This window comes from Entelurus aequoreus, linkage group LG09 (assembly GCF_033978785.1).
Source record: "Entelurus aequoreus isolate RoL-2023_Sb linkage group LG09, RoL_Eaeq_v1.1, whole genome shotgun sequence".
Classification (NCBI taxonomy): domain Eukaryota; kingdom Metazoa; phylum Chordata; class Actinopteri; order Syngnathiformes; family Syngnathidae; genus Entelurus; species Entelurus aequoreus.
In genome coordinates, this window is record NC_084739.1 from 22,036,990 (window position 1) to 22,052,858 (window position 15,869).

The following is a 15,869-nucleotide window of genomic DNA, read 5'->3' on the forward strand; positions in this document are numbered from 1 at the left end:
ACCTGTGAAGTGAAAACCGTTTGCCAAGAGTGTGCAAAGCAGTAATCAGAGCAAAAGGTGACTATTTTGAAGAAACTAAAATATAAAACATGTTTTCAGTTATTTCACCTTTTTGTTAAGTACATAACTCCACATGTGTTCATTCATAGTTTTGATGAACTATGAATGAACAATGAACTACAATGTCAATAGGCATGAAAATAAAGAACACACATTGAATGGGAAGATGTGTCCAAACTTTTGGCCTGTCTGTATATGAATACAAATATATAATCGCCTCATTACTGTATGTTATTTCACAATTGCCTATGCATTAGATTATATGATTTCTGTACATAGAAATTAATGGACAACTTGCTATGAAATTTTAAGTCAAGTTGACAAGCAGATATTTAAGGATATATTAAAATTTTTACAAACAAATTGTAATACGGTATAAAAAAAAACGATTCATAATTCTTATTTATTTTGATTTTAAACTGATTATTAATTTTCAAAAATCGAGATAGACTCCAGCACCACCCGCGACTCCGAAAGGGACAAGCGGTAGAAAATGGATGGATGGATGGATTTTTTTTTTTAAATAATAATTTTTTTTTGGTAACAATCACTTATTTTTTTATTTTAAAATGACATTTTTATGTCCTCTCCATTTTTATTCACTGCGCATATAAGTCATTCGTCAGCCACCAAAGGGAGTTTTGAGACCTAAAACTTGTTTTGAAAAGGTTTTATTATATGGGAATAATCATACCAAATATTACATTGCAAGAATCAGTTTGAATCGAGAATCGTGTTGAATCAAGAATCGATTCTGAATTGAATCGTCACCCCAAGAGTCGGAATCAGATCAAATCGTTAAGTGCCTAAAGATTGCCACCTCGAATGATATTATAATATTTATTGTGTGAGCAGAAAATATTAAAGTTTAAAACATATGCAATTCCATGCATTACATAATTTTTTTCTGTCAAAATGGAATACATTTACTAAGAAAGGGGAAGTACACATTACTTCCAGGCTTTTGCGAGGCACATTAAAAGATGTCATATCTGGCCACCTGGGCCTCGAGTTTGACACCTGTGGTATACAGGTCGTCCTCCATTTTGGTTGGTTGCAGGGATTCTGAATGGTTCTGTTGCTTTCCTTTTTTTTTGTTTAATGTTCTAGTCGTGTTTATTTTGTCTATCTATAGAATGTTTCATGGTAAACAAAAAATTAGCCACGGCCTGCACTTTGGACGCCCCTGCTTTAAATTAAACAAGCTGTTATATTTAGTCTGAAATTGTCAATAACCGTTATTCATTTGCGAGAATATTTGATGATTTCATTGGATTTGTAGTCCTATATATACAGATCAGTACGTCTCAATGATTCAAAATGACTGTGGAAGAAGGAACATTCCCAGCACACCGTCACAGACACAAATGAACTTTGAAAGTATGCCAAACACAAACCATAATCGTGAGAGTATTTAATTACTGGTCATTATGTACATGTTAATAATTACTGGTCATGTACATGTTAAGATAGGTGTACTTTTTCTGGTTATAGGTAGGAATTACTTCGGGATCGAAGCTTATCTAGATTATACTATTAATTGTTGTAATTTTTGGCCAAAAATACAATTACAATTCCAAACATTAAAACAAAAAGCTTAGTAATATGTGGTTCTGTCTTTTTAGATAATAGCCAAGCGTGGACTAGAGTATCTCCTCTGCCATGGGCCCAAAGTGCACCAGGACCTGTGGGGCATGTCGGCACGTGATGCCGTCCTCCTCTTCATCAGGGAATCCTGTCGACTGGAGGACGTACCTGTCACGTTTTACAGACTACAAAAGGTCACGAGTCAATAGCAAACCCTTGGATTTGTTGTTAACCAGCTAAAATGAAGCCTTAGCCAGACTCACATTGTGATCTGACATCTCGTCATTCATGTGTCCAGGACAAGAAGGAAGAGAGGGGAACAGCAATATTTGGCCTGACCCTGAGAGGAATGCAGGTTTATCAGGTAAATGCACGTACAAATGTGTTGGTAATCCCCAAAGTGTACGTCACACTCAGAAAACAAGAGTATCTGCGTTTACTCAGAGAGTCCCTCTCTTGATCCATTGTCCGGTAAAACCTGAACAGACGTGTGAGGAATGTGCTGGGTTGCCGCCAGCAGCAGTGCATCAGCAGATAGGAGGCCTCTGCCAAATTCACCACTTGTTTGATGTGTCAATCATGGACCATCTGGGGGGATTAGGGCTTCGGGGTCTGGCTGATTAAAGGTCCAATGTGCTGTGAGAGACCACAATAAACCTGTGGTCTCTACCTTTACAGAAAAACATCATAATCTCTCATTTTAAGCAATCATTTAAACTGCGCAAAGGAGGTTATGTTTTTTAGCAGGATTTTGCTGTAAAATATTATGTAAACAATTTATAGGGGAGAGAGTCCAAAAAATGTCAGTAAAGATTTGATTTTTACAATACTTTTTTAGCTAATGAGGTCACTTGTGTATTTTTTTTGGCTTTCTTAAATTTTGATGGACTTGGTTTCATTTAAAAGATGCTGACCTTTTTATCATTGTAATCTGTTTTCCTGAACAACTTGTTACTTGAGGCTGCCTGCAGAGACACATGGCCATTGTTTTATTTTCAATCAATCAATCAATCAATCAATCAATGTTTATTTATATAGCCCTAAATCACAAGTGTCTCAAAGGGCTGTACAAGCCACAACGACATCCTCGGTACAGAGCCCACATACGGGCAAGGAAAACTCACCCCAGTGGGACGTCAATGGGAATGACTATGAGAAACCTTGGAGAGGACCGCATATGTGGGTAACCCCCCCCCCTCTAGGGGAGACCGATTTTAGAGATTAAGGTTGTGGATCTAGGAAGGTGTACATTTTGTTAACTTAAAGGGACCTATGATGAAAATTGTCTTTTCTGACTTTTAAATGTCATTACAAAGTTCAATACTCGTGTAAAACAATATCAAAGCGCCAAATCTTAAGTTTCATGCATTTTGGCGTGAACTTGCAGGCAATTTTAGATGCCTCTGTTCCTGAGGTTTTGTGACTGGCTACATTGTGGCGTCACAGCAAGGCGGATGTGCTTAAGTTAAGCTCTCTGCTTCAGGCTATGAGAAGACACATAAAAAGGTAGGCTAAAGTATTATTTTCATCTCATCTTGGCATGCACATACCACCGATGTGTGACCGGCAGTGACATTAATGCTGCTAAAAGCAGCTTTTTTATGCAGAGTCGGAATCCACCAGCGTTTGCAGGTGTAGCCAGAGTGGCTGTGCCAGTGTACGTTGGCAAACCTCACTCCCTGACAACCTCACTCAAGAGTGTGCAGGCTGCAGCGTTGGCTTTTAGCCTAGTGGCTAGCACACTCACCTCTCAATCGGGCGACGTGGGTTTGCAGCTCGCTCGTAGCGGTGGCAGGGAGGGAAGATCAATACACAACGCAGAGCCGCTACACAGGTGTACCTAATGTTATGAAGGTGAATCTATAAGTGGGTTGCATACGATGTCAAATTCGTTTTTCTTCTTCGAGGCTTAATTCACACGATGGTTTAAAACAAGTGAGAGTAAGGGTCGGTTTGAGCAGAAAATGTCGTATTGCTGTTCTGTTATTGGGTGTTCCAGTCGTTCAAATAGAGAGATAGGAAATAGCTTTTACAGAGTCCCAAAAGAAGTGGTTCATAAAGGTGATAACGTCAGGGGAAAAAACGGAAGTGCTTCGAAGGAAATGGCTCCTAAAATATCTCTTTCATCACCTTGTGGAACACAATCGGACCATGCTTGTGTCTGCAGCGATCACTTTGTAAAACGTTTGTTTGAACATTTGATTTGTTTGAGAAACTTTCTGTGATGCAGTCGAGTTTATTCTCTACTATTTTAGTAGTTTTTGAGAGAAGAACTAAACGTAAAGAAAGAACAAGAGATGGCATTAATTGTGGTTGATATGCCTAAATATAACTACGAAGACCTGGTTGTGCGAATAAACTAACATCTCGTAAAGTCCTAGTGATAAATATTGTGATTGCTGGTCCAATCCACAGTATTTTCATTGTCTATTTGTATTACAAAAACTAAATGCTTGTTGTTGTTGATGAATAAATCTCTGGTAGGCTCGACAGCGTGTACTGAATCTTGATATTGCTAGCAAACATCACTGAACAACAGGGACATATACAGCTGAATAATGAGACAAAATATGAACTTCACATCATAAAAACAACTGCAGAGATGAATTGTAGATGAGACTAATATTTGTAGCAGGAAATCAACAGCAAACAAACTTATCCTTTTTTTCATTAGCGTCACAATCAAAGCAGCACAGCACTCGTTATGTCAATCAAATACGTTACTTACCGATGCACGATTAAGTCCAACTTTGTCTTTCCCCGATTAATGTTTAATTTGTGGACCCCTCAGATGTAAAGACATGATGGGCCTCCAATATGTTCTTCTCTAAATACCATAAGTGTCCAATGAAGTGAGGTAGTAGAAAGCATGCCCTCTTGGTTTAAATCTTTAAATATATATATTTTTTGTAAGAGTGTAAAAATTCCCTCCATTCCATTTTAAATATTTATTTCATGATCGCTTTTATATTTGCCTATAAACCTTTCAAAATATGCCCAAATCTGCACTGATTCAGGTAAATAAACAGCAGCCTAATGGGGCTCTAGACCAGGGGTAGGCATCCAAACAAGTTGAAAGAGCCATATTGGACCAAAAGTACAAAAAACTAATCTGTCTGGAGCCGCAAAAAATTAAAATTTGTATTTAAGTCTTATCATGAAGGCAACACATGACGTAACACATGTCTATATTAGCTATAATAGCCTACTATCAAATTTGACTTTGTGTTGCAGGCTGAAGCAAATCTTCGTTGACAGAACTGTTGAAATGTAACATTTATTCTACACATTTTTACAACATTAGAAACCATTAGTAAATCAGAGGCTACTCAGAAGGTGAGATCATTCCTGGAAATTACTGGCTTTTAATGGCCAAAGGTATAGATGTGTGTGTCCAAGTTAAAGGAAACGGCAGGCTGTCTTCTTCTAGTGGATTTATTACAATCTTTGGCAAGCTAGGTAATGTTTGCTGTGGTCTGGAACAACAAGGCACACAGACAACAATCTGAAATGCAGCCAATATTACATACAGAAAATGTGTCATTAGACATGCAAAACTAAATTATATACAAAGAGGATAAAAGTAAAGGATATTAAATGAGCTCAAATATATCTCCAAATGAGGCATAATGATGCAATATGTACATACAGCTAGCCTAAGTAACATGTTAGCATTGATTAGCTTGCAATCGTGCACTGACCAAATCTGCCTGATTAGCACTCCAACAAGTCAATAACATCAACAAAGTGCACCTTTGTGCATTCAGGCACAGCATAAAATGTTTGGTGGACAAAATGAGACAGAGGAGTGGAAGATTTTACATGAATACAAACTGTTGCGTCACAGTCCACACTATGGTGAGTTCAAGAACCGCTGAAATTAGTGGGACAAAACGGTGTTTACCAAATACTCTCATCAGTGAAACATACCGTACACACAAACATATTAAACAGTGGGCTTTCTAACAAGTGGGAAGGTTTGTGTCATGTTTGTCCTAAAACTAAAAACATACTGAAACCAAAAATTGTCCCCCATCTTTTTCCATTTTCAATCCTTTTTTAAAAATGCTCCAGAGAGCCACAACTGCGGCACTAAAGAGCTGCGGGTTGCTGACCCCTGCTCTCGACCATCGCCTGAAACCTAAAAGTGCCCCTACGTGCCTCTAGGTCACGTGATTGCAACCCTCCTATATAATGTTTATAAATCCTATTTTAACCATGAAAAAACAGTGGCGTCAACTTCGAGATATATATTTAAACAGTGCTTTATTTTAAAAAGATAATTTATTATACTTTTGGAGAAGGTGGGGCGTGGTTTCATTTGCAATCTGGGAACACCTCCATATTTGAACATATTGCAGAAAGACTTCAAAAAGGGGTCATAGAAGTGACTGTGGAGCACAATGTACACGAAAGCATATTCAATACGTATTATGTAGACCATGAGGATGTGTTTTAAATGTAGATTTGAATCATCATGTAACTAAAATCTCACTTGGCAAGTGTAACGTGTCTTAAAATGTTTGTGTTGTGTGTCGGTAGGAGGCAAACAACATTCGACAGCTGCTGTACGACTTCCCCTGGTCAAATGTGGGGCGCCTGACTTTCCTGGTAACTGGGTTGCTCACTTATTTCTGTTCTGTCTTTAAGCAACTGGAACTGGTCCTGACTGAACTGTGTTCTTGATTAGGGAAAGCGATTTGAGATCCAGCCCGATGGCTTGCCATCAGCCAGGAAGCTCGTTTACTACACCGGGTCGTCGTTCCGCTCTCGTCACCTACTCCTGCACTTGAGCCGCAGCCATCGCCTCTACCTCAACCTCCAGCCTGCTCTCAGACACCTTCGCCAGCTGGAAGAGGGCGAAGGTAGCTAATATCAATCAATCAAACTTTATTTATAAAGCGCTTTTCATACATAAAAGAAATGCAACGCAAAATGCTTTAAAGAGTTAACAACAATACCCCGGTGACCCATATCCCCCATTATCACAAATGTACACAAACACAAACACACACACATTTGCAACCATATGGACAAATGATTGCATAGCTGAGTACAGAGGAGACAAGTGAGTAAACACTATCACAGGAGCCATTTGCACCAGGAGGTCATCAGACAATGGCCACTAGGACGCTGACACAAAAGCGCCCCCACAAGCACGGCTGATAACTTTTGAGGCAGATGGCTCATCTGAGGAACGTTGGAAAATAAAAATAATAAAACTTGTAAAATAGTAAGAACCATGAGTAGAGATAAAGAATAAAATACAAGTTAGACATAAGAAGATTACAGTTAAAGTACCACTCATAGTCACACACACACACGAGGTGTGGTAAATTACTCTGAGTTTGACCCATCCCCTTGTTCCACTCCCTGGGAGGTGAGAGGAGCAGTGAGCAGCAGCGGTGGCCACGCTCAGGAATCATTTTGGTGATTTAGCCCCCAATTCCAACCCTTGATGCTGAGTGCCAAGCAAGGAGGTAATGGGTCCCATTTTTATAGTCTTTGGTATGACTCGGCCAGGGTTTGAACTCACAACCTACCGATCTCAGGGCGGACACTCTAACCCAATGTTCCCTCTCATTTTTCATGTGTGTGAGCAAACGCACAAACTCCCTGAGCATTCAGTGGAGCACATGTGAGCAACATCAGACGTGCACACTGTGGCCACACCAGCGTCACACCTGTCCCAAACCTGACATCATAACAATTTAAATGTTTTATTAAAATAATTTTCTGATATAAGTGATTTTGCCCCCTTACAATGACAATAACAAAAAAACATGTTTTTCATGACCTATATGCTAGTATTGTATGTCTGGCTGCGGGTCCTGCCTTTAAAAGAAATGTTACCCCTTTCAGAGATTACATTTAGTTCCTGTAACTTTCTGTCTGTAAAATACATCTTTTTATTAGCATTTATGAGATCTAGTGACAATATTTCATGAATAATATCCTTAGATTAACATTCTTAATAAATGGCAGTAAAATAAGCACACATCTGATTGTGGAGTCAGTGTTACAACCTGGCATTTACACAATGTGTGGCATTGGGGTTTTCTGACTTTTTTTGTGGCCATAAACGCAGCACTGGCTAAGTGCCATGAGTGCGTGTGTTGGTGCAGGTGAGCTAGCGAGCGGCTTCTGTTGAAACGACGAATGACAAAGTTGGTATAAGCCTGGTTTGTATGGCAGAAAATTACCAGTTTTTATAGATACAAGTTTTTTTTACTCATGTTTTTGGTGTGGTTACAAACAGTTTTGCTCAATAAAGTGATTGATGGAATTCCTGTCCGTAAAGTGTCTCGACAGATGATAATTGAACTGTGTTGACAGAGATTGTTTTATTCATTGGGGCCACTCTTGTTGTCACCTGTCACTCACAGAGTTGCATTGCAAAATCATACAGAATAAATTGTAATGTGTTTATTTTGTTTAAAGTTCAGATGGGATTTTTGATTTCCTGCGCGGCATTAATTTGCAGTGCGCTGAGGACGCGTGAGCGGTGCGCAATTGCGCAGGCGTGCACCTTAGAGGGAACGTTGCTCTAACCACAAGGCCACTTAGCAGGTTTTTTAATGAATTAATAGATTATTAGAAAAAATAAAATGAATAGACAGTAAATAAATAAATCGAACTAAATAAAATCTTGCATAACTAATAGGATAAAAGTAAAATACAAATGACTTCAATAAAATAATTTATATCAGGTAAAAGCCAAATCAAAAATGTATAGTATACATATATAGTCATTTATTTTAGAACCAGAGGGATCCATATCACAGAAGAAATATGACATCGATAAAACGAAAGAAATACAAGCAGCTGAATGAAGAAAAAACTAAAGTCTAGAATTATAAAACGAAAGATTAGTTAAGCTTTACATTAAAAACATATGTTCTGTGTTGCAGAGAAAAAGCGTTACAGAGAGTCCTACATCAGCGATGATCTGGACTTAGAGCCACCAGGCAGCGAGAGCAGCCCCGGGTTGTCCCGCATCTCCACCAGCAGCTCGGGCATTGAAGCAGACGCTTGCCAGCCCAGCATCTCTGCAGAGATGACCTCCATGGAGGAGGAAGCAGAACAGAGAGGGGAGAAGTGTTCCAGCTCCGCAGCCAGCCAAGTCAGCTCGTCCACATCTGGCCTCGACAGCAAAGCCCAGACGGAGGATGAGGAGTGGCAAGAGGAAGGTGAGGAGTTAAAATTGATCTTTAGAGTGCTCGAATTTGTCCTTGGGATTTTTGATCTGGATACACACTCAGGAAATTCTCATCATTCCTTTGACTCTTTTGAAAATAAACCCAATGTGAAATATGCTCGGCACGCCGGATTTTGATACAGCCCACTATCGTTTTCTAGAAATGAAGGTCGATGTCAGACAGGAAGCTGTAGTTGATGATCCAGATGAGATGTTCCAGCTGGCTGATCTTCTTAAGGTTGTGTCTGTGGATAGCACACTCTCCTCGGAAACTCAATCACCAGGTGTGAATATTCAGGATTTGACTGTGTTTATTTCTTCCACTTCACTTTGCTCATTTTGTTAAACATTCTCTACAGAGAGCAAATTATACTCTGAAGATGAAGATGGCAGCAGTGTTCTTAAACAGGTTTGTCCCTTATTATCCTGTTAGATCAGGGGTGTCAAACTCGTTTTCATTGAGGACCACATCGCAGTTATGGTTGCCCTCGGAGGGCCACTTTTAACAATGAGTAATATATGAATATATATGTAATACATTAACAATATATTTTTTTACATAAGCTGCAAAAAAAAAATTAAATTTTACTTTAAAAACTGGCAGCTCAGTCACCAGAATTTTACAGTAAAAGCAGTGGGTTTTTTACAGCATATAAAAAAATGTAATAAATGAAATGGAATGGAAAAACAATACCACTGTTTTTACCGTAAAATGTTGTTTTAATGTTTTTTTTGTTTGTTTTTTAATGTTTTAGTGTCTTACTGTATATGGAAAAAAAACAGTAACAAAGTTGATTTTCCGGTAAAAAACTCAGCCGGCGGAATTTAACCGTAAAATCTATTGTCAATTTTACGGTCTACAATTTGATTGATAATTTGTTTTGAAATCATAAGTCAAGCAGATATTTAAGTACAGTATTTATCTTTATTTTAACAGAAAATATTCTTGGAATACATGATGATATAATATTTCAATTTTGATAATGTTGCATCTTAAAAGATATGCAATTGCATGCAGTACATGATTTTTAATGACAAAATGGAAAGAACAAATATGTTTAGTAAGAAAACATTAGTCATTTTATTAACGCATATTATTTGCAGGCTTTCGCGGGCCACATAAAATAATGTGGCGGGCCAGATTTGGCCCCCGGGCCTTGAGTTTGACACCTGTGTGTTAGATGCTGACTGACACATCTCTCGCATTTCTTCATCTTTCTCTTCAACTTTTCCTTTTGTTTTAGACGGTGGAAGCTCGGTCACATGCTTGTGTGGACCGGCACAGCCACAGTCTTGACGATGTTCGTTTGTTCCCACCTCAGGCACCCTTGGGGACCACACTGTCCACTGATTCTTCACACAGCTACACCTTCGGCCTCTCGGACACAAACTCAAAGGCGCTGGTGGATCATGACTATTACCCTTTTTTGCACTGCCATGCCAAACCTTCCTTCAACGGTCGCAGGTCTACCAACTGCTTGTCTCTGGACCTGTTGGCGGACGAGCAGTACTTGGAGTTTATTCTGTGAACATTTGTGCCATTTTTTTATGTGGCCAAGGTGACACAGACGGGACACCTCATTTCTAACTTGTAATTGTCTAAATGAAGTCACACAGACCACATTAAGCAACATTTCTTTGTAAACGGTGTATTTATTGATGATGTTCTATATTTTGTACATACATCTTGCACTATTTTATGATATTTCAGCTTCTCTGTGCAAAAAGTATTTCGATCAAGCGAGTGGTGTTTTTGTGTGTGTGCATGCAATCTCTTGAGAGGTTGCTATTGATGACAAAACAGGTTTCAATTTTGTTGATACGTTTCCATTTAACCTATTACTTTACTCCAGCAGAACACTTAAGATGAACTTTTTATTGGCTGAGAATATACAGTAGCCGCTCCTCATTTTTTTGTAATCATGTTATATTACATTCTCTTTTTGTACATTGTGTTCGGTCATGCTTTTACTATTATTCTGTCACAGCAGATGTAGCTACTGGTGTGGAAAACGGAACTCCTTCACAGCTCGTGAAGCATTCATCCAAAGTCTCTACGTGCTTAAACTCTTCGACTGTTTTTATGATTACAACAGCGTTCTTTTACAAAGGTCTATTTCTGTACGTTTATAATGAATCTGCAGTATTTTTTTATATTATGTAACCGCCAAACAAAGAACCTTTCTGTCAAGTTATTTTTGTTCCCAGGACATATTTTCACTGTTTTGTAAACTCTAATTAGTATGCAAAAGAACTGCAGGCAGCATGAGCTCACTGGGAAGGAATGTTAGTGATTAAACACTTAACTCAGTTCTGACAATGTATGAACAACCCGCTGGTTATTCCCAGCGTGGATGTATTTTTTTATTTTAAAACACTGTTTTTTAAGATAGAGAATAAATTTGACTACATTATAAATGTTCAGAATTGGACTTTATTTTTTTGTTACAGTAACTGTGACTAATATTTCCTTACATGTTTTTTGTTTATTTCAGTTTTTTGTAGGTCAGCTGTGGTATGCACAGAATGTGCCTCAATCGTATAATAGCAGACTGTGGGTACCTCTTTCATGTTTTTTATATTCATACTGGACACATTACTCTTTTATTATTGTCCCCACCAAAGATCTGCTGACCTTACATGGAGCCCACCCATAAATAGCTCTTTTTCCCCCAATTCTGGACAGCTCTGGTCATGTTATGGCTGTCTGTGAAGATGGGACCCCCAGGAGAACTTTCCAAACAAGGTCTTCTCCAATAGTCTCAGATGTCTTTAGATCAGGGGTTTCAAACTCATTTTAGATGGGGGGCCACATGGAGAAAAATCTACTCCCAAGTGGGCCGGTCTGGTAAAATCACGGTACGATAACTTAAAAATAAAGACAACTGTAGATTGTTTTCTTTGTTTAAAAATAGAACAAGCACATTCTAAAAATGTACAAATCATAATGTTGTTGGGGTTTTTTTACACTTACATGTTGCGGTTAATAGTATTCTATCTTTATTTGTTATTTATACTTTCTGAATAAATTATGTGATAATGTTCATCAGTCAACTCATTGGTGTTCATTTTCAATCTGTCAAGATAAAAAAAATATCCAAATCAAATTACAGGATGTTATTTATGTAGTTTGCTCATTTTCCTCGACCGGTGCACTAACATGTGTCTTGTTTTTTTACATATGTAGCATCATCTACAAAGAAAGAAAGCATTGCTATTGCGACATCTAGTGGACACATTTAGAACAGCAGTTTCTTTCATTCAAAAATTTCGGCTCATTTTTATACATAGCAAACTCATCCCGCGGGCCAGATAAAACCTGATCCGGCCCTCGGGCCGTACGTTTGACACCCCTGTTTTAGATGATTGTTATTAATTATATGCATAACATTGAGCATAGGTCTTTAACAGGGGGTCTGTGACCCCCGGGGGGTCCAAAGCTGTAATTCAGGGGGGGGCTGTGGAATTTTTGGTAGTTTTTTTGAAGAGATATAAATCAACAATTACATTATTCATTCATGTTAGCATTTCTAGTTGCCAGCTAATAATTAGTGCTCTAGTTGCCAACTAACGATTATCCTTTAGTTGTCAGATTGAGATTAGCGCTCTAATTGCCAGCGTGTTAGTTGTCAGTTAGTGATAAGCGTTCTGGTTGCCTGTTGGTGTTAAGCATGTTTTTCCGTGTTGGATGACAGCGAGCAGTGAGTTTTCTTGTTGTTAGCTAGCAATGAATGTCCTAGTTGTCAGCTTGCATTTGCCGCTTTAGTAATGTCAGCTTGCATTTGCCACTTTAGTTGCCAGCCAGCGATTAACACGCTACTTGTCAGTTATTTATTAATGCGCCAGTTGTCAGCCAGTGATTAGCGTGTCAGTTGTCAGGTAGCGATTAGCGCACCAGTTGCCAGCTAGCGATTAGAGTGCTAGTTGCCAGCTAGCTATTAGCGGTATAATACTGGTATGATTAGAATATTATTAGTATTGTACAATAACAAGATACCTACAGGACCAGGTTAATGTAAAAAAAACAGTCATCATTTTAAACAAGTTTTATAAGTAGCGGGGTCCTCACTCCTTCTCTTTGTCAGTTTGGGGATCCTTGGCCTGGAAAATGTTAAAGACCCTAACATAGAGACACTAACACTTATCAGACACTTCATTTGGTAGGCTAATAATATTATACAAAAGCTGCAAGTATAAGTATGTTTTGCTTTTAACTGTCATCTTTTTAAAGGCATTTTTCTTCTATACATACTCAACGTCGGGGGTCCCCAAACTTTTTGACTCGGGGGCCGCATTGGGTTAAAAAAATTTGGCCGGGGGCCGGGCTATGTATTAGACTTAGACTTAGACTTAGACTTCCTTTTTATTGTCATTCAAATTTGAACTTTACAGTACAGATAAGAACGAAATTTTGTTGCATTAGCTCATGGTAGTGCAGGATAAAAGAGCAATAAGGTGCAGATATAAATAAATAGATTACTGTACAGATAAATATATTGCACTTTTGCATGTGCATATATATATACATATATATATGCATATATATATATACAGTATACATATATATATATATATATATATATATATATATATATATATATATATATATATATATATATATATATTTATATTAGGGGTGTGGGAAAAAATCAATTCGAATCGATTCTCATTTTTTTTAAATTTTTTTTTTTTTTTGTTGTTGATTTTTTTAATTACTCAATCCAACAAAACAATACACAGCAATACCATAACAATGCAATCCAATTCCAAAACCAAACCCGACCCAGCAACACTCAGAACTGCAATAAACAGAGCAATTGAGAGGAGACACAAACACGACACAGAACAAACCAAAAGTAGTGAAACAAAAATTAATATTATCAACAACAATATCAATATTAGTTACAATTTCAACTTAGCAGTGATTAAAAATCCCTCATTGACATTATCATTAGACATTTATAAACAAAACAAAAAAAAGAACAATAGTGTCACAGTGGCTTACACTTGCATCGCATCTCATAAGCTTGACAACACACTGTGTCCAATATTTTCACAAAAATAAAATAAGTCATATTTTTGGTTCATTTAATAGTTAAAACTAATTTACATTATTGCAATCAGTTGATAAAACATTGTCCTTTACAATTATAAAAGCTTTTTACAAAAATCTACTAGTCTGCTTGCATGTCAGCAGACTGGGGTAGATCCTGCTGAAATCCTATGTATTGAATGAATAGAGAATCGTTTTGAATCGGGAAAATATCGTTTTTGAATCGAAAATCGTGTTGAATTGAAAAAAAAAAATCGATTTTGAATCGAATCGAGACCCCAAGAATCGATATCGAATCGAATCGTGGGACACCCAAAGATTCACAGCATTCATATATATATATATATATATATATATATATATATATATATATATATATATATATATATATATATATATATATATATTCCGAGTGCGATGATGTCACATTGTCGATGGTAAAATGCATTTTTAGACAATATGATTTGCCTGAGCGGCTAGCAGACACCGAGAGTAACAAGCGGTATGAAATAGATTAGGAAGGACAGATTTACAAAAATAATACATATATATATATATATATATATATATATATATATAAAAAATTTTTTTGTATTGTCACGCCAAATTCTTCCCCCTACAACCCCCCCCCCCCCCCCCCCCCCATATACTTCCGGGGCTGCGTCCAATAAAATTACAAAGTTGCCGGGGGTCCTTAACCGGCACGCGACTGTCCTGTTTCGCGCCTGTACAAAAAAAAAACAATAATCGATTTCTTCAGATTCCAGCAGCTGTCAAAGACAAAGTATCCTTCCAGGGACGGGCAGTCAAAGCCGAAGTGCTATCGATCGCTGTCAATGACGTAAGAGGAAACATGACCACGGAAGTAAATGGGGGGGGGGAAGTACATATTCCGTACAATTGACCGCTAAATGGTAACACCCGAATACGTTTTTCAACTTGTTTAAGTCGGGGTCCACTTAAATTGATTCATGATACAGATATATACTATCATATATACTATCATCATAATACAGTCATCACACAAGATAATCACATTGAATTATTTACATTATTTACAATCAGGGGTGTGGAGGGGGGGGGGGGGGGTAGGATATGGACAGCAAGTAGTGGACATATAGAGAGAGAGAGAGAGAGAAAGAGAGAGAGAGAGAGATCAGAAGGCATAAGAAAAAGTATCTGCATTTGATTGTTTACATTTGATTATTAGCAATCCGGGGAGGGTGTTAGTTTAGGGTTGTAGCTGCCTGGAGGTGAACTTTTAGTGCGGTTTTGAAGGAGGATAGAGATGCCCTTTCTTTTATACCTGTTGGGAGCGCATTCCACATTGATGTGGCATAGAAAGAGAATGAGTTAAGACCTTTGTTAGTTCGGAATCTGGGTTTAACGTGGTTAGTGGAGCTCCCCCTGGTGTTGTGGTTATGGCGGTCATTTACGTTAAGGAAGTAGTTTGACATGTACTTCGGTATCAGGGAGGTGTAGTGGATTTTATAGACTAGGCTCAGTGCAAGTTGTTTAACTCTGTCCTCCACCTTGAGCCAGCCCACTTTAGAGAAGTGGGTAGGAGTGAGGTGGGATCTGGGGTGGAGGTCTAGAAGTAACCTGACTAGCTTGTTCTGAGATGTTTGGAGTTTAGATTTGAGGGTTTTGGAGGTGCTAGGGTACCAGGAGGTGCATGCGTAATCGAAAAAGGGTTGAACGAGAGTTCCCGCCAGAATCCTCAAGGTGCTTTTGTTGACCAGAGAGGAGATTCTGTAGAGAAATCTCGTTCGTTGGTTAACCTTTCTGATTACCTTGGTTGCCATTTTATCACAGGAAAGGTTAGCCTCTAGAATGGAACCTAGGTAGGTGACCTCATCTTTCCTGGTGATAACAATGTCACCCCCTTTTATGGTGAAGTCATTGACTTTCTTAAGGTTGATGTGGGACCCAAACAGGATGGATTCTGTTTTACCCAAGTGTATGGATAGC

General features: G+C 38.2%; 1 protein-coding gene across 3 annotated transcripts in view; it reads left to right on the top strand.

Moving 5' to 3' along the window:
* Window positions 1–11,845, top strand: part of zgc:172136 (uncharacterized protein LOC566376 homolog) — a 30,419-nt gene extending 18,574 nt beyond the window's left edge. Inside the window, exons 7-14 of one of the 3 annotated variants that reach the window (XM_062057658.1) lie at window positions 1,686–1,841; window positions 1,946–2,011; window positions 6,190–6,258; window positions 6,338–6,512; window positions 8,559–8,837; window positions 9,007–9,129; window positions 9,205–9,254; window positions 10,090–11,845. In XM_062057658.1, coding sequence (XP_061913642.1) covers window positions 1,686–1,841; window positions 1,946–2,011; window positions 6,190–6,258; window positions 6,338–6,512; window positions 8,559–8,837; window positions 9,007–9,129; window positions 9,205–9,254; window positions 10,090–10,374 — 1,203 coding nt within the window. In that variant the 3' untranslated portion in view covers window positions 10,375–11,845. The remainder of the gene's footprint in view (window positions 1–1,685; window positions 1,842–1,945; window positions 2,012–6,189; window positions 6,259–6,337; window positions 6,513–8,558; window positions 8,838–9,006; window positions 9,130–9,204; window positions 9,255–10,089) is intronic. The other 2 variants (XM_062057659.1, XM_062057660.1) reach the window with 2 other exon arrangements.
* The last annotated feature ends 4,024 nt before the right edge of the window (window positions 11,846–15,869 follow it).